This window comes from Felis catus, chromosome F1 (genome assembly GCF_018350175.1).
Source record: "Felis catus isolate Fca126 chromosome F1, F.catus_Fca126_mat1.0, whole genome shotgun sequence".
NCBI lineage: Eukaryota > Metazoa > Chordata > Mammalia > Carnivora > Felidae > Felis > Felis catus.
The window spans coordinates 7,821,367-7,844,867 of record NC_058384.1 but is presented as its reverse complement, the minus strand read 5'-3'; the positions used below and the strand labels follow the sequence as shown (position 1 = coordinate 7,844,867).

At 38.1% G+C, this 23,501-nt stretch overlaps 1 protein-coding gene across 5 annotated transcripts in view; it reads left to right on the top strand.

The window, feature by feature from the left end:
• The window catches only part of WDR64 (WD repeat domain 64), a 152,057-nt gene extending 136,218 nt beyond the window's left edge, over positions 1-15,839 (top strand). For 4 of the 5 annotated variants that reach the window (XM_045049232.1, XM_003999137.5, XM_019821525.2 and 1 more), the window contains 6 exons: positions 822-931; positions 3,820-4,008; positions 6,044-6,149; positions 8,906-8,986; positions 9,815-9,925; positions 15,309-15,839. In XM_045049232.1, coding sequence (XP_044905167.1) covers positions 822-931; positions 3,820-4,008; positions 6,044-6,149; positions 8,906-8,986; positions 9,815-9,925; positions 15,309-15,392 — 681 coding nt within the window. In that variant the 3' untranslated portion in view covers positions 15,393-15,839. The remainder of the gene's footprint in view (positions 1-821; positions 932-3,819; positions 4,009-6,043; positions 6,150-8,905; positions 8,987-9,814; positions 9,926-15,308) is intronic. The other variant, XM_045049233.1, reaches the window with a different exon arrangement.
• The last annotated feature ends 7,662 nt before the right edge of the window (positions 15,840-23,501 follow it).

The following is a 23,501-nucleotide window of genomic DNA, read 5'->3' as shown; positions in this document are numbered from 1 at the left end:
TTGTTCAAGTCTAAATGAATAGGAGACTCATAAGAAAACTCCAAGCTGCCAGAATTCTAGCTACACATATATCCTAGGTAGATGACCCCAGAAGTAGTGCTTGGTGTGAGTTCATCAGTGATAGAGACAGAATGTGCTCTAAGGAGATGTTGCTACAGAGTCAGCTTTCCAGTGGACAACTCTAGTTCACACAGTTCAGGCCTGTTTAAAGGCTCTAGACTTGAGGATAAGCCACATCTTGAATCGAGACCTCTGAGGTCTATCAAAGAGAATGAGCCAGGCCCATTCTAATTGTTGATTCCTTGTGATATCATATATAACCCTACTACCTCCATCACCACCACCACCACCACCATCAAAAAAAGAGAACAAAATCATCAGAGCTATCTCTGGATAAAATTTGAAAACACGGAAGTTTTGCCAACTTCCCCTTCGGTCCTCACCTTTCAGCTCTGCTTCCTCCTGCCCCTGATTCCACTCTGCCTCTGCCTATCCCACAGCCTTTCTCCTAAGGCTTTTCTTTTGTCTACTCATCTTGTAATCCTCAACTAAATGTTCATCCTCACTTAAACGAGAAATTGCTAAAGACATAAGGTCTTTCTTCTCCCAGGAATACATGAGATGAACAATCACCTAAAAATGGAGTTAGGATACCTGAGCAAGGAAAAAGAGCTCACAGGGAGAGGGGTTTCGACTTGCACAGATGTCCACACCCATTCACTTGGAAGCTTGGCTCATTCGTGATTACCGGTTTTGCTTGAGATTGGGTTATGATCAGCACATACTTATGCTACGGAATATGCTTTATTGTTGCTTTCTAGAAACTGAAGCAGCTGCTTGCCTGGCGTGCTCATTCTTTAGAAATTGTCCAAGTAATCTACGTAGAAGACAAACAAGTGGTACTTACTGCCTCCATTGATGGCTCAGTAAGGTATGGACCTTCATATTGTGAATTTAGGGTTTTGAGCGCGAGAAGTAAAAATTTTAAGCTACAGTTTAAGTTTATACCCCAAATACAATCTTGATTGGATAATTAAAATAAATACATAAACAAACAAACAAAATGTGGCACGCAGAAAGGGCTTTGGAAAGATGGCCACTGGCTTAGGATTCTTTTCCATGCCCAAGGAGACAAGATGCCCTGCTCATCCATGTCAGAGTATAACAAATACTTCAATAAAAGTGTTTTTTGTGTACTCATTTCAAAGAATGAAGCCAGATGATTATCTCAGAGAGATAGACTCAAGCCCAGGAACAGCCACAGGAGACACAGGATCTGAAGGCATAAAGAAAGTCATAGCAAAGTGCAACTCAACACTGAGAAAAGTGAAGGCAAGCTAATGTTTTCATGGACACTGTGATTGATTCTGCAAAGCCTACTTATTTCTAATTGCCTGGATAATGCTAAGGATACATACACCAATACTGAACACACACACACACACACACACACACACAAAGAAAGGAAATGCCATGACATTTCTTGAGACAAATTGCTGCATATTAAAATGTGTCAAAATCATGGTGATGAATTATCCTCTTGGGAGAATAAAGTCAGGTAAGATCGAGAGTGGTAGAGAGGTTTCAAAGTGTGCTGGAGAGTTTAAACATAGTGAAGGCAAAAAGGAAGGAATATTTTACATTGGGTAAAAGACCCTGTGTGAGCCTGGGGCTGATTTGAATCTTCACCTTGAAGGAAATAGCTTCCAAAGGATTTTAAGTGAAGGACTAACATAATCTGATTTACATTTTTTAAAAAAATAACGTGTAGGGAATGGATTTCAGAGCAGCAAGGTGGGAGCAAAGAGACCAGTTGGAAGTCTATGCTGAGTGCAGGTGCCTGGACTAGGGCAGTGGCAACAGTGCTGGAAGCAGATAGTCCGGATCTGAGAACTGTCCAGGAGATAAAATCCAGGAGACATAAACTTTAACTGAAAGGGAAGGTAAGCAGCGGATGTCAAGCCTACCTCCTGCCATATACCACTCAGTGAACGATGGTACCATTCATTAAGAGAGGAGGCACTTAAGAAAAAAGAGAGAGAAAGGAGGCACTAAAAGAGAAAAATACTTTAAATATGGAAGGGTGAAAGTAAATTATTAGAAATGTTGAGTGAAAGGTGAGTCTGGAAGGGGGCAAGGTCCTAACTGGGGTTAAACAGCTCTTCCTCCGCCAGAAAGGGAATGTGTTATTTTATTTATAGGAAAAATTAAAAACGTGACATTTAATTATTACAGATGTTTTTCACAACTCTGTCCCTTGGGTCTCTGTTCCGGTTTATTTTCAGCTACCTGTCAGCAGAAGTGCTAATTGGGGATTGTAATACACACAGGCATGCACACACAAACGCAAGTGTGCACGTGCACCACATGTCACATGTGCACACACTTCTGTTGTTATGAGCATTCCCTGCTCAGAAATTTCTTTTATATGATTCCTTCAAGTGGAGATCTCCCTAGATACTCAATTCAGAAAAAGTAGCTCTATGAATAACTATCTCAGATACACTTCCCTTTATAACTAAGCTATGTCCCTTTGCAAACACTGGCTGCCACTTTCCAAAGGGGTAGGGAATTTTAACATTCTAAATCTTTGTTATCAAAAAGATTGTGATATTATAATAGGAAAAAAGTGTAATAAAGACTTAGCTTTTAGACAGAGGATAGACAGGGCTAAGATATTTATCTAAGACCCAGGAAATCAGGCTGAGAGGTGGGATCAGTCATCTGGAAGAATTCCACATGCAGCAGGAAATGTCACAAAACAAGATCAGAAGCTGCTTCAGTCCTGACCTAGAATAGAGTGAGTTTGGAGTTGTCCTAAAGGTAGTCCTTACCCTCTAACTTCTGTGCTGGAAGGACTGGTCCATTTCACTTTGGTGAAGGCTCTGGCAAGGCAGTGTAGGAGAATTAGAATATGTAAGGGATGTAAAATGCTCATGTTACATTCTTAGGATGCTATTAGGTGTGAGGAGTCCTGGCTAGATACCTCTCCTCGGTCCTCTCCTCAATGCCTGCCCCCGTGACCTGGGAAACCACTTGAACTTGGTGGAATTTACTCTTACCTCATTTAGTGTGTTCTCCTCATGGGCCATGATGACTGCTTCCATCATTTGTTACTCTGAGGTTGAAGTCAAGATATAAAAGCAAGATCTTCCACATCCTGTTTTATCTTTCCTTAAGATGCAGGGCACACACTCCTGCTAAGGATATTCTATAGGACTTTAAATCAAGTGGGCTGCTTAGAGGGATCTCACAGAGTGACCTGATGGTAAAACTATGTATATGGATAAAAAAACACTTCTTTTGTCACCTTATTTTATAACTCAGTTGTGAAAAATAGTATGGTTTTTCCATAACAGTAGGAGTTATGGATGGAGGTTGAGAGGATTTTGTTAATAGTAAAAGCATCCTTAGGAAACTCCTCCCACAAGCCCTACTGTTGCTGATGCAGAGGTAGACAACTAAGATATAGCACACTGTAAGGCCTAATTCAACTAGCATACTGTCAGCCAACACAGGTTCTGATCACGATGAATGAACAGTGTTATTCTGGGAAATATCCATTCCTTGTTTTCTGATTTTAATGAATGGCCATCATAAGTACAGACTCAAATCAACATTTCCCAAAATTGTTGATTAGAATTCTAATGGATAAAAATGCTTATGCTATGATCGGTTCCATGTATTTAACAGGAATAGTCCTCGAATCAAGCTTAAAATCTCTGATGGACCAGTAAAAACCCATATAAATGATCTAATAAACAATAACTTTCACTGAATTCCAGTTACTTTCTTCTCCCTACTTTTGCCTTTCCTCAGGGTCTGGCATGCCCTCAATGGTCATTACTGTGGATATTTTGGACAGCGAAGAATGTTTGAAATATCACCAACAAATGATTTCATTTTGCCATGTGATGTTAATGAATATCCCATAGAAATAAAAGAAGAAAACAAATTCACAGAGAAGACGCAAAAATATGAATATCCTCTGATATTTGACCGGCAAAAGTAAGACCACTGGGTTTTTCTTTAGATGAGCAGACAAGAATTAAACTCTATTTTTTAAGTTTATTTACTTATTTTAAGAAAGAGCACAAGCAGGAAAGGGGCAAAGAAATGAGAGAGAGAATCTCAAGCAGGCTCAGTGCCATCAACACAAAGCCCAATGTGGGGCTTGAACTCACAAACCGTGAGATCATGACCTAAGCTGAAACCAAGAGTCAGACACTTAACCGACTGAGCCACCCAGGCACCCCAAGAATGTGACACTGCTGGACATGGAGAATTCAAAGGTGAAAAGTCCAGGACTTTTCAATAACATTGCAATCCAGTGGAGGGGGAAAATATGTAAACAAAAAGCTACAATTCAGTATAATAGTACTTCTAGGAAAATGTAATTCTCAAGATAATCACCAACAGGTAAATGGGATGTAACCAAACAAGACCAGAGAGGCAACTTTGATCTTCTATGTTTACTTAAATCATGGGTAGTAAAATCACTAAATAATGAAAGACTATGATGTAGTTTTTCAAGACTGGGGGGTCCAGTGAGCAAGTAAGGAAGGCGTGGTGGGAGATAAAGCAAGAAAATTTTATAGATGCCAAATCACAATGGGTTTTGTAACGGACCAACAGAAGGATTTTAAGCTTTACAGAAATCATAGTGACAGAACACAGAAGAGAAAAAACAAGTCTGAAGAAAAGGATAGTGCATTTGGTTTTGGACAAGTGTAAGTCTAGATGTTTGTGGGACATCCAAGTGAAGATATTTAATGAGCATTGAGATAGACCTGTCTGGTTGTTGAAAAGAAAACCACATGCACATGGTATGATGACAAGTGGTAGTGAGGACACATTTGTAGAACGTGGCAGTGAAGTCACATAGGACAACAGAAAAGTAAATACACGATTGGCATTATTTCAGCTGATGACCTTGGAGAGGGTAATGTCAGTGGAGTGGTGGGTAACAATCACATGCTAGTGCTTGAGAAATAAATAGGAGATGTGAGGTGGTGATAGTATATATTGCTTTGTAAGGAAGTCAGATAGCTCTAACGTTAGACAAGAGTTTGATTCATGGGTATGCTTGTGTCTCAAGGACACCTGAGCACTGCTTAAAGGCTTAGAAAAAAAGGACAGTTCCCTAGTAGGGAACAGAGTGTTGGCAAAAGGTGTTTTGCGCTTTTGTAACATTCAGTCCTGGTTTTGATGTGGTTGGATCTTTGTCATTATGGAAGTGATTGGAGCTTAATTGAGCTCAACATCAGCAAAGCATGGGGGTCCTCCCTGGACTGGTAATATAGAGCAGACCACAACAGGGGGAACTGACCAGATGGAGTCAAAAATGGGAAGAAGCAGAAGGGATTGTCTAAAATAAAGTCCTTTAGGGAAATCGTAAGTGCGCCAAAGCTGGAGAGATTGCATGCCATCATCTAGTCCAACAGTTGGTAGAAGAAACAGAAATTGAAGCAAAGTGTCACAAGCCACACAGCAGCAATTTTAGAAGAATCGACAAGGGTTCCACGTGACTGCCAAGACTCCACTGAAGGGTTCAAGCCTTGCCTTGACTGGCCAGCAAGAGCTCCAGAGAAGAGATCATGCCAAAACATGAGAGGTGGTGTAGTAGAGTCAAGACTCATCAAGTTGTGGTAAAGTTCCCCACACAAAGTTGATCAATGGGTAATTGCTGAGCCTTGAACATCCATTTATCTTAGTACTCAAAATAGTATATTCTAATTTGGTACTATGCATCTCCTTCACTAGCTCTGTGAGTTCCTTGAGGATTAAGACCATGTTTTATACATCTTTATATACCCAGTTCTTAGCTTAGTGCTTAGCACACAATAGGCACTTAAAAGGTATTTGAGTGAACAAATAAAGAATGACTAGTTAAGTGCAGAGGTAGCATCATTAGGACTGGTGCCAAGAAAGCCAGAGAATTTGGGACCCAGAGAAAGAAGGATTTAATGGTACATGTGCAGTAGGCAGAGAATAAAAGATGTGGGTATGTGCTGAACAGTTTTTCTTGTATCTTTTTACACAGATGGAAAAAAATGAGCTCAATGTCGTTGCTTTTCAAACGTACACCTCCCAAGGCCTTTGAAGTGGATCATGATTTTAAGTTTTTCAAGTCTCTTTCTTCTCCCAAGGTAGCCTTAAAACAAACAAGTGAACAAAAAAAGATAAAGCACTTTGCTTTTGTTTTCCTGAATTTAGATCTCTCTGGTATATTAGTTTTCTATTATTGCTGTTACAAATTACTACCAACTTGGTGGCTTAAACAATATAAATTCATTATCTTATAGTTCTATATGTCAGAAGTCTGTCCTGGTTCTCACTGGTCTAAAATTAAAGTGTTGCCAGAGCTATGTTCCTTTTATAAAGGCTGTAGGGAAGAATCTCAATGCTTTAGTTGGGGGCCCTCCTCCTTCATCTTCAAAGCCAGACATATTGCTTCTCCCTGACCATCTTCCTGTGGTCACATGTCTGTGACCCTATGGGAAAGGTTCTCTGTTTTTAAGGATGCCTGGGATTAGACTGGACCCACCTGTATAATCCACCTCAAGGTTCCTGACCTAAATCACATCTGCAAAGTTCCTTTCGCCAAGTAAGGCAGTGAAACCATAGGTTGGGGGTGGGGGAAATAGGATGTGGACATCTTTGGTTGCCATGATTCTGCCTATCACAGACTGACACACTTTTCTTCAGTGCAGAATTAGGAGAGAAATGGGTCCTGCTATCCATTCTATTTGCAATATTTGTAAAAAGTGGATACAGCATGAGTCTTTAGGCTAAGGTGTGGTATTAATTGAAATCAATTTCTTCAAGATCTTCAACACAATAAGCCAAACTTAACCTTTTTAAACTTATCTCCTGTTACTAACCTACCATTGCCCCACCCTCTACAGATCAGGCTAATTGTTATTTCCTGAGCATTCCTGCCTCCTGCCCCAGTTCGCCTGAGCTGTCCTACCACATCTGTGACCTTTCTCTGTCAAGTCCACCCCACCTTTGTAATTGACAAAAGATTAATATTCAGAATAGAAAAGGAACTCCTAAAAAAATCAATAAGAAAAAAAGACAGTCCAATTTAAAAAATGGTCAAATACTTGAATAGATACATCACAGAAGGAAAAAAAAAATTGCCAATAAGCACATGATGAGATGCTCATTAGTAAACATGGAAATTCACATCAATAATATTATGAGATATCATTTTACACCCAGTAGATTGGCAAATGTCAGAGAGTCTGACAATATCAAGGGTCAGTGTGCATTTGGCACAATCAGAACACTAATCTGCTGGCGGAAATAGTAAATTGGTAGAACCACTTTGGAAAACAATATGGCGTTATCTAGTAAAGTTGAAAATAGTTATAGTATCCTAGATATATATCTTTGGGAAACCCTTAAACACATGGTTAGGAGGCAGGTACAAGAATGTTCAGAGAAGTACTGTTGGTAATAGAAAAACCTGAAAGCAGCCTAAATGCTCACAGACATTATAATCGGAACATAATTATGGCATATCTATAAATTGGAATACTACAGAAGAGTGAATATAAATGGACCAAAACAACACTCATGTATATGAATAATTGTTTGACACAGGCTATTAAATGGGAAAAGTTTTGCTTAAGAATATGTACATAATTATTTCATTTATATAAAAGTCAAGAAGAAATAAAATATTGTTTGGGCAAAAATTTACATAAAGTAAAACTATATAAACGAAAGCAAGAGAATTAAAAGCACAAAGTTCAGGACAGTCATTACATTTTAAAGGCAGATGAAAAGGACTCAGAACCTCAAAGTTGATGGTATTGTTTCAATACATAAAACAGAGCAGTGGGTCCATGGATGTTCATTATGTCATTATTCTTTCACATTATCAACTTCATAATTTGATAAATACTTAATATTTTCCAAATTAAATAGTTTTCATAAGTCCTGCCTTTCTGTCCAAATGGAACTCAGCTGCTCCCAGAGGGCAGGGTGACAAGGAGGAGAAGGACAGGATGGGGAGTGGGACAGACTTAGGTTTAATCTTAAATAATTTTATCTCTTTATTCATCTGCAAACCCTTCAAAGTGTTGTGGTGATGTGAAGATGCATACAGTTACATCACAGATTCTCAGTAAATGTTAATTCTACATTCTCCAACAACCCTGATCTCTCCCTGCTTTGTGTTTTATAGCGTATTCATTTACCATGTTCTCCAATGAATCAGTATTTTTTTGTGTACTCTTCTTTACTTCCCACTCACCACTGAGTCCTAAGCTCTTTATGGCCAAAAACTTATGCATAGCATATAACTCAATTTTGTTGAATAGGATTGAAATAGTACAACCTAAAAAGAAAGATTGGTATGTCCTTTTAATATTCTCTTCCAATTTGAAGATAAGAAATAATTTTTTAAATAATTTAACTGCAATATTAAATACATTTTGGGGAAATCTTTAGCAAAGTTTAAAAGGCCTTGAAACAATCAAATGCCCCAAGGATTGTCTACCCCTTAGCTCAACTTTATCTTCTCAATTCATTGGTAAAATAATAAAACGTTAATGCTAAAGTTGAATTAAAACACCCTTTTCTTAGGAATCTCTGAATTCTTCCAGAATCTTGTTTTGCCTATTCCTTTTCTTTCTCAATTATATAAAATGTATTCATTCACTTCTTTTTGACAAATCATTATCAGTAATAATAATACAATGATAGTAAATCTTACATTTGAGTAGCACACTATCTGTGTTATTTCATTTGATCCTCATAAATAGTCAACAGGGAAAGAACTTGCCCAAGATCATTCAGCTAATAAGCATCAGAGTCAGAATTTAAACCCAGGAATTTTGCTACTGATAGAATGTGCCCACATCACTAAACATCCACTTCCTGTGTTTTGCAGATTCGAAGACGTGCCTTAGAAGGATTCCTGATGGAAAACAGAGAGGCAGGGATTGTTTTCGGCTCTCTTCCTATATATAGGGTAAGTTGGAGGCTTCTAAGAACTAGAGTAGTTAGAAAACAAGGAATCTGATGTCTCATTCCCGACCTTGGGCTACCCAACAAGGTTGAAGAAAATCACATAACCAAGCAGACTGATGCTTCTATGAGCGTGCTGCATCTGATCCCAAAGAAGTCTCTAGTTCTAGGTGGCCATGGTCTTGACCATTTGCCTCTGCCATTTCACGTTAAACAACACTATAGGAAACTATTTCAGATTTTAACCTGGCTCTTCATCGCCTACAGGATAAAATCCAAATACCTTTAGCCTGGCATACAAACCTTTCATAATCTGGTATCTGCCTGAACTGTATGATCTCATTTTCTACCACATTCTCCCATGTACCTTATTCTCCAGCTGTGACAAATTACTTGCCATTCCTTAAGCATCACCACTCTTCCCTCTTCTGTGACTTTGCCTGTGCCGTCCGTTGGCCCAGAATTCATCCTCTGCCCAGAATTTTCTTCTCCTTACTCATTCTCTTCCAGTCTCCACTAGAGCTAACCTCTGTTAAATTAAACAACTAATTAAACCAAGAATATTAAACTGAAGAAATACTTCAACTTAACCTTATTATTTCATAAAATGTTATTTCTCCTTCCCAAGAACATGTTCCCTGTAATAGGGTCAAACACTTAAGCTACAGATAATGCTAAGGATGAAGTGTCAAGAAGTCATAGTGGGCATCTGGGAAGGAGGGGTATATTTTAAAGCAGTTGAACCTTTCCCTATTCTCCACCCCCGTGAATTCACATTACAGGTGTAATCACCTTAAATATGTCTCACTAAATCTTTACTTATGGCTTCTAGGTACCAAGCCCCACTAGCCTAAGATTTCTTCCACTCATTGGTTCAGAAGCACGAAGGGAATCTTCTGACATCATTCCAGGAAAAAAGAAGGGAGGTCACACTCATGATAAGGTTAGTACTTAGAATTCCTAGTGTATTCCTTTTCTGTGTGGACTGTTAATTATTTCTTTGTTCCCAAGGACATTCTGGGCCTAAGATTTTCTCAGTCCATATTCTTATCATGAATATTCCAGGATGCATGTGTTTTAGCTCTGTGAGATGGAAATCATGAATTTGCTGGACAGAGAGGAAAAATTAAACAGGACCTCTGAACCTGACAAATGAAATTTTTCCAGAGCTAATTCAAGACTTAGATTCACTGCCTAGTTTTAAAAGCTAGTATCAATTGATGAATGGATAAAGAAGTTGTGGTTTATATATATATAATGGAATACTACTTGGTAATGAGAAAGAATGAAATATGGCCTTTTGTAGCAATGTGGATGGAACTGGAGAGTGTTATGCTAAGTGAAATAAGTCATACAGAAAAAGACAGATACCATATGTTTTCACTCTTATGTGGAGCCTGAGAAACTTAACAGAAGACCATGGGGGAGGAGAAGGGGGAAAAAAAAAAGTTACAGAGAGGGAAGGAGGCAAACCATAAGAGACTCTTAAAAACTGAGAATAAACTGAGGGTTGGTGGGGGGTGGGAGGGAGGGGAAAGTAGGTGATGGGCATTGAGGAGAGAATCTGTATGGAAACCAATTTGGTAATAAATTTCATATTTAAAAAAAAAGAAAATCATATAAAGTTAAAAAAAAAAAGCTAGGTAACATGACATAACATCTCTGAGGGTTGTATAGCCATCCTTGCTTCTGAATGTTATGGTACCTACAGGATGGAGCCATGAAATCAGTAAGCCTCTGTCTCACCAGCCACGTCAAGAAGTTGTTTTGTGTATTAATAGGCGTAGCTAACGTTCAACGACTTACAGTTTACGTAGTACTTTTAGAAATTATTCCCCTCATTTTCACAACAATTACAAAGAAAAATGTTATACCCACCTTAAAACTGGGAAAAAGTAGAGCCTAACCAGAGGGTAAGCTACTTGCCAAAGATCACATAAGAAATAAGTGATAAGCTGAGTTCTACTTGTGACTCTAAATGTCATGCTCATCCTACTAAGCCATACAGCCTAGAAAATTCAAATGCTGTCACTCTTCTACTAGTTCCAGGAAGCTTGTATTGGCTCAACTTAACCTGTGGCCATTCGTCTCATCTTTATAATAAAATAGATGAAATGTGGGGCTCCTGGGTGGCTCAGTTGGTTAAGCACCTGACTCCTGATTTCAGCTCAGGTTTTGATTTCACGGTTCGTGAGTTCGAGCCCCCCACTGAGGTGGATAGCACAGTCTGCTTGGGATCCTCTCTCTCCCTCTCTCTCTCTGGCCCCCCTCTGTCTCTCAAAATAAATAAACTTAAAAAAATGGATCAAACCTTAAGAGGAGGATCTAACACATGGTACTTCTTGTAAGCCTCATTTCATGATGTCAGACTAAAAACAGAAAGAGCTGGTTCATACTGTCTGTGCCTAATGGAATAAACGATAAAAATCATAACTCCCACCACCAGAACAAAAAGCTGCTTTATTTAATTATATAGAAACCTTGACCATTATTTTGTTAGCTTATGTACATAAATGATTCCTGTTAATCATCAACTCTACCAATTGTTTGAATATGAATTTTTGGCAATAGAGGATTTTCTATAAAATAATATAATTTACTGTTAATTGTTTTAAGTAGTGGATGAAACACAGTGGTATCAAATGACCCACAACTAACAGGTAAGCAAGAGAGTGTTTGTTTGGGGTTTTATAATTTGTATATTTTATGCTTGTATTTCCATTCTTATTTGTTTTGCCTCATCTGATATTAAATATACTTTGCATTCTTTAAGTACAGACTAAGTGAAGAAAGAAGGTGGCCAGATGTGTCTTAAATACCAGGAGGAAGACAAAAATGGAATAAAAATTAGTCATGGTTAATCTACATAATGAATAATCTACACTTAGATCATCAGAAATTGATTCCACTATGATTAATTTTGTCAACGATCATGAAATATGATAAATTATTTCTCCAAATGCAAAGGAATTTTTAATATATCTACTGTTTTAATAGATATTAAAACTTTATTTTCTCTTAATAAAAAGAGAATAAAGCTTTCTTTCACTCTGAAAAATCATTAACCATACAAGAAGGGTAAAAGGAGTAGATATCTCTATTTGCTTATAGAAAAGGTAAAATTTCCCTTTCTAGTTTAATGTAGAAAAGAGTTAAGTATAGTCAGGGGTTAAAATCTGTTTCCAAAATAATATTAGGTCCTTTCCACAAAATTATGCACTTAGCAAGATGACAATGAAATCTGGAAACTGGTATAGATTAAAGAATCATGGGGGCACCTGGGTGACTCAGTCTGTTAAGCATCTGACTCTTAACTTTGGCTCAGGTCATGATCTCACAGTTTGTGGGTTCAAGCCCTTCACTGGGTTCTGCACTGAGAGTACAGAGCCTGCTTGGGATTCTGTCTTTCCCTCTCTACCCCCACCCCACTTCTGCTCTCTCTCAAAATAAATAAATAAACTTAAAAAAAAAAAGAATCACTATGTTGATTGTCTGCAATTAAAAAAAAAAACACATACAGCTTAAGTGGGGAAAATAGTGGATGAGGTCAAATTAATAAATACCCATCAAATATCTATTTTCATGAAAAGCACTTCCAAGAAGCTAGGCATAATATTACTTCAGAAAATTTTGTGTTCAAATTCCAGTTTTGTGAAACAAACATGTACAGAACATCTTGAAATACCTACTAATGTGCCCTGCACTGTGTTGGGCACTAAGAAGCCATTCATAGATCAAAGAGCTCACAGTAAAGAGAAGAGAAAGTTCTCTGAGCAAATAGTCCAAAAACAGGTATCTTAATCTCTTCAACTGATTATTTTTAAATAATAGAAATGATGATTTCAATTATTAGTGTCTTTAAATAGCTTGTAAATCCCTTTAGAATTAAACAAGTTACAAAATATTAACCATAGCACAGGAAAGCATACATCAGAGCCAATTTTATATAGTGACACTTGAACAACACAGGTTTGAACTACAAGGGTCCATTTCTGTGCAGATTGTTTTCAGTAATTACAGTGCAGTATTTTCTCTTCCTGATGATTTTCTCAATAAATATACAGTACAGTATACCTTCTCTTCCTGATGATTTTCTTAATCATATTTTCTTTTCTGTAGCTTTCTTTATTATAAAAATATGGTATATGTGCTAATCCACTGTGTATGTTACTGGTGAGGCTTCCAGTCCACAGTAGACTGTTAGTAGTTAAGTATGGGGAGAGTCAAAAGTTATACGTGGATTTTCTACTTCATGAGGGGATCCTCAAGGGTCAACTGTAGCTCCTTTTCAATTTAAATGTGGAAGAGAGTGGGAGAACATGAACTTTGTGACATGTGATCCATTTACACAATTGTGGAAGCATAGCCAATAATAGAAAAATGTTTAAGTGAAAGATATATAAGAATGCAAATATAGGCATAAAATATATGAATTACAAAACCCCAAACAAACACTCTTTTGACTACCTGTTAGTTTTGGATTATTCATACAACTGTGTTTCATCCATTACTTAAAACAATGAAAAAATATATATAATAGCATACTTTATAACTTTTCAAAGAATAACAGAAAAACACTCACAATTTTATTTCAGGTGAAAGGGGATATAAACCGTAACTGAGTGCTACTGTTGGTGATAATGGCTAACATTCGTGTTTAAATTAGCATGCCAGGCACAAACCTGTAGGTTCTATATGCACTCTTTCACCGAATCTTTATAACAACGAGGGAGTTATGATTATCATCCCCATTTGATATTCAAGAACACTGAAGCACAAGAGGATAAATAATTTATTTAAGATCCCAAAAGAAGTAAATAGTAGAGATGGGATTTAAATCCAGCAGGTTGACTTCAGAGCCCAGACACTTGAATACAATGCGGTGTAATTCAGGCAGTCAGGAAGCTGCTCGGTGTCTCCGGGTTAAGTAACCAGATGAGAGTCTGCAGGTAATGAACAAGGAAGAACTCTCCCTTCCCATCACTCTCTGTGCCCTCACCCTAGTTTATTTTTCTTCACAGCTCCAATCACTACCTGCTATCACATTTCATAAAAGTGGATTTATTTGTAATGATTCTCCCCCACTAGAATGTAAGATCCATGAAGGCAGGCACTTTGGCTTATTCTCTGTTGGATCTCCAGGGCTTAGAACAGACACATAAGTCACACACACACACACACACACACACACACACACAAACACACACACAAAATTTGCTGAATGAAAGAATGAATGAGATCAAGAAGGAGGGGAGAGAGCAGGAGGAAGTGGGGGAGAATAATGATAGAAAATTAGATTAGAAAATCAGTGCAGCTTGGGAATTTGCTCCAATTGGTTAGTGGATTGATCTGGGGAACTAAGTTTCTCACCTTGTGTCTCAGAGAGGACTGGTCAGGTGACTGTAAGCGTTCAAGCCTGAGAGATCTTTAGGTGCTTGAATTTTACCTTGGGGCTCTCTCCGTTTTTTTCTTTAGCTATAACTCTCTGTATTTCCTCTCCCTTCTTCCTTCTTTCTTTCTTATTCTCCACAATAGAGCATAAAATCAAATTGATGTGTACTGTCAATATTAGCTGAATATTACTGATAAAATTAGATACTTCTTGTTCTGAATTTTTAAACCAAATGAGTTTAACGTTCTATATGTATGTCTTCCAGAACTATCTAATTCAAAACTAATTTCCATTTCTCATTTGTGGGATCATCACTTGATTTTATTTTCCTGTAAGTCAATGGACTCTGATGATATTCATATACAATATCTTTATGCCTGACAACAACATAGCAAGCTTCTGTAATTGGCTTTATTTTAATCAAACCCTTGCAGACCGGGTAGTTGAGTCCCAGCATGGGATAACTGCCCAGTCAAGTAGTTAGTCCAAAGCTTCTGCTTTTCCACCATACCCTTCTGGAACCCCATCTCCTGTTTTGTTTTGTTTCATTTCGTTTCTCAGAGAGAGAGAGTGTGCGCATGCAGGCACGCACTTGAGCAAGTGGGGGAGGGGCAAAGGGAGAGGAAGAGAGAGAGAATCCTAAGCAGGTTCCACACCCAGTACAGAGCCGAACGCGGGGCTCGATCTCACCATGAGATCATGACCTGAGCTGAAATCAAGTCTGACACTTAACTGACTGAACTGCCCAGGCACCCCTACCTCCAGTTCTTAACACATTTTTACCCTGGAAGCATACAGGATAGTTAAGCAACTAACTATACTTTCTTACTAGGAGGATTAAAATCTCTACATAAATTAGTGGTGCAACTTGACTCTAAAAATTGTATTTATCATATAATGCCAGTTACTAACTGACATGTCCTTTATTTCACAGAGTCAACGGAAGAAAAGTCTGAAAAGAAATTTCGTCCCACAAATAAATCTGGCTTCTTCCTTCTTCCCAGCCATCAACAAATGAAGAGAGAAAAATCAGATGTGACTGTGGTGGCCTGAGCTTCACATGTATGATACTCCAGTCTTTATTTCGGGATGAAAGTGTGGGTCCCCCAGACACTGTCATCCATATCTATATCCTCAGGCCATCCTTCAATGGAGAAGGTTGCTCATGGAGCCCAGGTGGCCTCAGATCTGAACAAGGAAGCAGCAAGCAGACAGTTAGCCAACTTCATTCATAGATGGAAATCCACTTAATGAATAGGGAATGTTTCTTGCTTACTGTCAGCAACATGACACATAAGGAAACAAAGAGAATCAATAGCATAAGTAGATTGAAAATAACATGGTTATCAATGATCAGCTGTTTGCATCTCCCCCTTGTTCACCCGAATTCATAAGCAGAATTATCAGAATTTGTTTCATCCTATGTGTTATACAAAGAAAAACATTAAAAAGAAAAATGTGCAAATCAAGCCTCTAGCTCTTTATTTCCTTCATTTAGGGAAATGTCATGTGGAAGAAAATGTTTAGAGTTTCTTAAAGTTAGAAGTTATTTAGATTTAGTCTAGAAATGAGTCCAGATAAAAAGAATTATCTGACCTTTCTTGGGTTCATCTTTTACTAATTATTTTACTAATTTATTTTGGTAATGTGGCCAAATCATTAATTTTACCAATGGGCACGCATGTATTTTGACATTTTTTGGTATTTTTGTATTTGTATTTGTATGAAAGCATCTAAATATGATCAACAATACAAGAGATTTTAAATAAATCAGAGGCATGAGGAAGGTATCAGAATTGAAGCCTGCACATTCACTGACCTCACTTCTCTTTGGGAAATGATTCAGAGCTCTGGGTAATGAAAGCATTCCCATGTCAAGGGTTATACGCACCCAAAGCAGTTATATGCATGATACCACTTGGTAATAAAACACTGTGGTCTCTTAAGATTTGATTCTGCCTTTCCATTCTGAACAGCTCCATTTCTTAAAGTTCCAACAACTTTGGAAAAAATAAAGAAATTTTTTATTCACATAAACTTTATACATTTCTATGTTTATTTTGAGGCGTGTACTAATTTTGGGTGCTTGTAGGAATGTGATTATTTCTCCTACTAATTTTCTTTTTCTTGATTTTAGCTCAGGTTATGATTTCCCAGTTCATGAGGTCAAGCCCCATGTTGGGCTCTGAGTTGGGCATGGAGCCGGCTTGAGATTCTCTCTCTCTCTCTCTCTCTCTCTCTCCCTCTCCTTCTGCCCCTCTCCCCCACTCACATTCTCTGTCTGTCTCTCTCCCTCTAAAAAATAAGTTGGCGGGGGGGGAGAGGACAAGGTGACAGAACAGCATGGAAATTTTTTTTTGCCTGTCTTGTCCCTGAAATGCAGCCTGATCAATAACAATCTTGCACACCTAGAAAACTTAATTGAGGATTAAAAAAAAATCAGTACAACTTGAACCACAGAATTTGGCAGGTACATGGAGTGGAGAGGCAAACTGGGGAAGAGAGAAGCCGTGGAGGGCAGGGAGCTGTTTTTGCTGCAGAGAGAGGATGGAGACGGGGGGGGGGGAAGATACAGGAAAAGCACTCCCCCAAAAGCACCTGGAGAGAAAGAGAAAGAGTGGAAGCACCAGCAAGGGACTGAACAAGAAAGGGAGAAAGGAGAGGGTTTAAATACCATTAAGATGCTATAAACAGGGGAGTGCAGAGTCTGAAACTCCACAGCTTGATACCCGGCAGAGCTCTGGTAGGAAGAGCAAATCCCCCAGAGCAGACAGTGAGGTCCAAGTGGTCCTCGAGCCACACAGGAAGAGGTGGTTCCCCTGCTGGGAGGACATTTGGTAGAGGCTGTGTGGCCACCCAGAGGTAAAGTCCCAGTGGACCCTGGAGAACAGCCATGTTCACTGCCGTTGGAACAAGGACATTAAGGGTGAAGCCTGGCACCAGAAGTGTGTTGTGATTTACTGTAATCCCTGAACCACCACTGCTACACGATTACATGAACATTTTCTGGGGTGGGCTGGCACTCAGCCACAGTCTCTGGGCATCGGTAACAGCGTGGTCACATGAACGTTCCTGGGGACAGGCTAGCACCAGCCATTGCTTGGCGATTCCCTCCCCCAGAGGGTCTGAGCGGTTCAAATCTGCAGGGCCCTCAGAAATGAGAGGTTTGGAAACACAGCCCCATCTGAGATAAAACTCAGGAAGGAGGTGCCACCTGGCAGGCTGATGACTTGGTTGCTGAAAATGTAGAAGCAGGGAGTGGACAGAAGCTGGAGACAAAGGAGGGGTGCTTGATTTCCAGTGACCAAGAGCACAGATACTAGAGACTGGGTAGCTGGGTGATACCATTGTCAACCCTCCCACGCATGTGCATACATGCCTATATGCACCACAAAAATCACCCCAGTAAACTAAGGAGTGCCATCTACTGGAGAACAGGGTGTTATGCCAAACTCTGTCCATCTGGGCCAACCATGCTCTAGAGGAACACAAGTCTCTCCACCTGCTTACTTTACGGACTATAAACTGCTTCATAGTTTGATTTCTGGGGGGAACTGGACATAATTTCCGTCATATTTTATTCTGTCCTCTGGTCCATCTATTCAAATTTTTTTCTTTTTCTTTTCTTATTCTTGAATGTAGAAAGAAAAAAATTATTTTTATTTTTCGTTTTTATAAAAAGGATTTTTCTTTAATTTTTTGTACTGTTTTTTACTTTCTTGTAAATTTTTAAATTCTATTTTACTTTCATCATTTCATTTTTTACTGCATTCGTTTTTTAAGTTTTCAAATGATTTCCTTTTTCTTCCCTTTTTTCTTTCTTTTCTTTCCCTTTGTTCTCTATTCTGTCACGCTTCCTGCAACAGCCAGACCAAAACACACCTAGGATCTAGCATCCTTTATTTGATTTTTTGTGTGTGTTGCTGTTAATTTTTTAAATGTTTATTTATTTTTTTATTTTATTAATTCTTTTTCTTCCTCCAAAATGATGAAATGAAGGAATTCACTCCAAAAGAAAGAACAGGAAGAAATGACAGCCAAGGACTTAATCAACACGGATACAAACAAGATGTCTGAACCACAATTTAGAATCACGATAATAAGAATATGAGCTGGGGTTGAAAAAAGCATAGAGTCCCTTTCTGCAGAGATAAAAGAAATAAAATCTACTCGGGACGAAATTAAAAATGCTATAACTGAGATGTGATCTTGAATGTATGCCATGGCAACATGGATGAAGTAGAGCAGGGAATCAGTGATTTAGAAGACAAACTTACAGAGAATAATGAAGCACAAAAAAACAGGGAAAATAAGGCAAAAGAGCATGATCTAAGAATTAGAGAACTCAGTGACTCATTAAAAAGGAATAACATGTGAATTATAGGGGTTCCAGAAGATGAAGAGAGAGAAAAAGGGGTAGAAGTTTTATGTGAGCAAATCATAGCAGAAAACTGTCCTAACCTGGGGAAAGACACAGACATCAAAATCCAGGAAGCACAGAGAACTCCCATTAGATTCAACAAAAGCTGACCATGAACAGGCATATCATAGTGAAATTCACAAAATACTCAGGCAAGGAAAGAATCATGAAAGCAGCAAAGAAAAAAAAGTCCTTAACCTATAAGGGAAAACAGATCAGGTTCGCAGCAGACCTATCCAAAGAAATATGGCAGGTCAGAAAGAAATGGCAGGATATATTCAATGTGCTGAATTGGAAAAATATTCAGCCAAGACTTCTTTATCCAGCAAGGCTGTCATTCAAAATAGAAGGAGAAATAAAAATTTTTCCCAGAAATGGGCGCCTGGGTTGCTCAGTCGGTTAAGCATCCAACTTTGGCTCAGGTCATGATCTCATGGTCCATGAGCTCAAGCCCTGTGTCAGGCTCTGTGCTGACAGCTCAGAGCCTGGAGCCTGCTTCAGATTTTGTGTCTCCCTCTCTCTCTCCACCCTTCCCCTGCTCACACTCTGTCTCTCTGTCTCTCAAAAATAAACGTTAATTTTTTTTTAATTTTTCCCAGAAAAACAAAAGCTAAAGGAGTTCATGAGGACTAAACCAGCCCTGCAAGAAATTTTAAGGGTACTCTCTGGGAAAAAAACACAGAAAAAAAAAAAAAAACTAAAAGCAACAAAGATTAGAAAGGACCAGAGAACACTACCAGAACCTCCAACTCTACAGGGAACACAATGGCAATTAATTCATATCTTGCAGTACTCACTCTAAACATCAGTGGACTAAATGTTCCAATCAAAAGACATAGGGTAACAGAATGGATAAGAAAACAAGATCCATCTATATGCTGTTTACAAGAGACCCATTTTAGACCTAAAATTTTAGACTTTCAGATTGAAAGTAAGGGGATGAGAACCATCTATCATGCTAATGGTCACCAAAAGAAAGCCAGACTAGCCATATTTATATCAAACAATCTAGATTTTAAAATAAATATTGTAACAAGAGATGAATAAGGGCATTATATCATAATTAAAGGGTCTAGCCACCAAGAAGACCTAACAATTGTAAACATCTATGCACCCAAAATGAAAGCACCCAAATATATAAACAATCACAAACATGGACAGATCATCTAAACAGAAAATCAACAAGGAAACAATGGCTTTGAATGACAGACTGGACCAAATGTACTTAACATAACATTATTCAGAACATTTCATCCTAAAGCAGCAGAATACACATTCTTCTAGAGTGCACAGGGGACATCCTCCAGAATAGATCACATACTGGGACACAAATCAGCCCTCAACAAGTACAAAAGATAGAGACCATACTGTGCATATTTGCAGACCACAAGTTATAAAACTCGAAATCAACCACAAGAAAAAAATTTGGAAAGACCATGAATACTTGGAGACTAAAGAACATCCTACTAAATAAGGAATGGGCTAACCAAGAAATTAAAGAGAAAATTAAAAAGTACATGGAAGCCAATGAGAATGATAACACAACAGCCCAAAACCTCTGGGATGCAGCAAAGGCAGCCATAAGAGGGAAGTATATAGCAATGCAGGCCTTCCTAAAGAAGGAAGAAAAGTCTCAGATATACAACCTAACCTTACACTTTAAAGAACTGGAAAAAGAACAGCAAATAAAACTCAAAAACAGCAGAAGACGGGAAATAATAAATATTAGAGCAGACATCAATGGTATTGAAACCAAAACAACAACAACAACAACAACAACAACAACAACAACAAACAGTAGGACAGATCAATGAAACCAGGAAAAAATTAACAAAATTGATAAAACCCTAGCCAGTTTCATCAAAAAGAAACAGGAAAGGACCTACATAAATAAAATCAAGAATGAAAGAGGAGAGATCACAACCAACACTGCAGAAATACAAACAATAATAAGATAATATTATGAGCAATTATATACCAATAAAATTGGCAATCTGGAATAAATGGAAAAATTCCTAGAAACATATAAACCAAAACTGAAACAGGAAGAAATAGAGAATACAAACAGACCAATAACCAGTAAATAAATTGAATTAATAATCATAACCCTCTTAAAAAACAAGAGTCCAGGGCTGGAAGGCTTTCCAGAGGAATTCTACCAAACATTTAAAGAAGAGTTAATTCCTATTCTTTTGAAGCTATTCCAAAAATAGCAATGGAAGGAAATCTTCCAAGCTCATTCTATGAGGCCAGCATAACCTTGATCCCAAAACCAGACAAAGACTCCACTAAAAAGGGGAACTACAGACCAATTTCCCTGATGAACATGAATGCAAAAATCCTCAACAAGATACTAGCCAACCGGATCCAACAATACATTAAAAGAATTATTCACCATGACCAAGTAGAATTTATACCTGGAATGCAGGCCTGGTTCAATATCTCCAAAACTATCAGTGTGATACATAACATAAATAAAACAAAGGACAAGAGCCACCTGATCCTCTCAACAGATGCAGAGAAAGCATTTGACAAAATACAGCATCGTTTATCGATAAAAACCCTCAAGAAAGTATGGATAGAAGGATCATACCTCAAGATCATAAAAGTCATCCATGAAAGACCCATCGCTAATACCATCCTCAATGGGGAAAAACTGAGAGCTTTCCCCTGAGGTCAGGAACGCAACAGGAATGTCCACTATTGCCACTGTTATTCAACATGGTATTGGAAGTCTTAGCCTCAGCAGTCAGACAACACAAAGAAATAAACGGCATCCAAATCAGTCAGGAGGAGGTCAAACTTGCACTCTTCACAGATGACATGACACTCTATATGGAAAACCCAAAAGATTTCACCAAAAAACTGCTAGAACTGATCCATGAACTCAGCAAAGTCGCAGGATATAAAATCAATGCACAGAAATCAGTTGCATTTCTATACACCAATAATGAAGCAACGAAAAGAGAAATCAAGGAATCAATCCTATTTACAACTTCACCAAAAACCATAATATACCTAGAAATAACCTAACCAAAGAGGTGAAAAATCTATACACTGAAAACTATGAAAAGCTTACAAAAGAAACTGAAGAAGACACAAAAAAATGGAAAAATATTCCATGTTCCTAGATTGGAAGAACAAATATTGTTAAAATGTCGATACTACTCAAAGCAATCTACATATTCAATGCAATCCCTATCAAAATAACACCAGCATTCTTCACAGAGCTAGAACAAAAATCCTAAAATTGGTATGAAACCAGAAGAGACCCAGAATAGCCAAAGCAATCCTGAAAAACAAAACCAAAGCTGGAGGCTTCACAATCCTAGACTTTAAGATGCACTACAAGGCTGTAATCAAAACAGTATGGTATTGGCACAAAAACAGATAATCAGATCAGTGGAACAGAATAGAGAACTCAGAAATGGGCCCACAAACGCATGGCCAACTAATCTTTGACAAAGCAGGAAAGAATATCCAATGGAATAATGAGAGTCTCTTCAGCAAATGGTGTTGGGGAAACTGGACAGTGACATGCAGAAAAATGAACCTGTACCACTTTCTTACACCATACACAAAAATCAACTCAAAATGGATGAAAGACCTAAATGTAAGACAGGAAGCCATCAAACTCCTAGAGGAGAAAGCAGGTGAAAACCTCTTTGACCTCAACCACAGCAACTTCTTACTCAACACGTCTCTGGAGGCAAGGGAAACAAAAGCAAAAACGAACTACTGGAACCTCATCAAAATAAAAAGCTTCTGCTCAGCAAAGGAAACAATCAGCAAAACTAAAAGGCAACCGACAGAAAGGGAGAAGATATTTACAAATTAAATATCATATAAAGGGTTAGTATCCAAAATCTATAAAGAACTTATCAAACTCAACACCCAAGAAACAAATAATCCAGTGAAGAAATGAGCAAGACATGAATAGACATTTCTCCAAAGAAGACATTCATATAGATAACAGACACATGAAAGGATGCTCAATATCACTCATTATCAGGGAAATACAAATTAAAACCACAATGAGATACCACTTCACACCTGTCAGAATGGCTAAAATTAACAACTCAGGCAGCAACAGATGTTTGTGAGGATGCAGAGAAAGAGGAACCCTTTTGTACTACAGGTGGGAATGCAAACTGGTGCAGCCACTCTGGAAACAGTATGGAGGTTCCTCAAAAAGTTAAAAATAGAGCTATCCTATGACCCAGCAATTTCACTGCTAGGTATTTATCCAAGGGATAGAGGTGTGCTATTTCAAAGGAGCACATGCACCCCAATGTTTATAGCAGTACTATTGACAATAGCCAAAGTATGGAAAGAGCCCAAATGTCCATCCATGGATGAATGGATAAAATAAAGAAGATGTGGGGTGTGTGTGTGTGTGTGTGTGTGTGTGTATACACACATATACATATATATGTATGTATATATATGTATATGTATATATATATACACATACATATATATAATGGAATATTACTCGGCAATGAAAAAGAATGAAATCTTGCCATTTGCAACTATGCGGATGGAACTAGAGGGTATTATGCTAAGCAAAATTAGTCAGAGAAAGACAAATATCATATGACTTCACTCATATGAGGAATTTAAGATACAAAACAGGTGAACATAAGGGAATGGAAATGAAAATAATATAAAAACAAGGAGGGGGACAAAACATAAGAGAGAGAACAA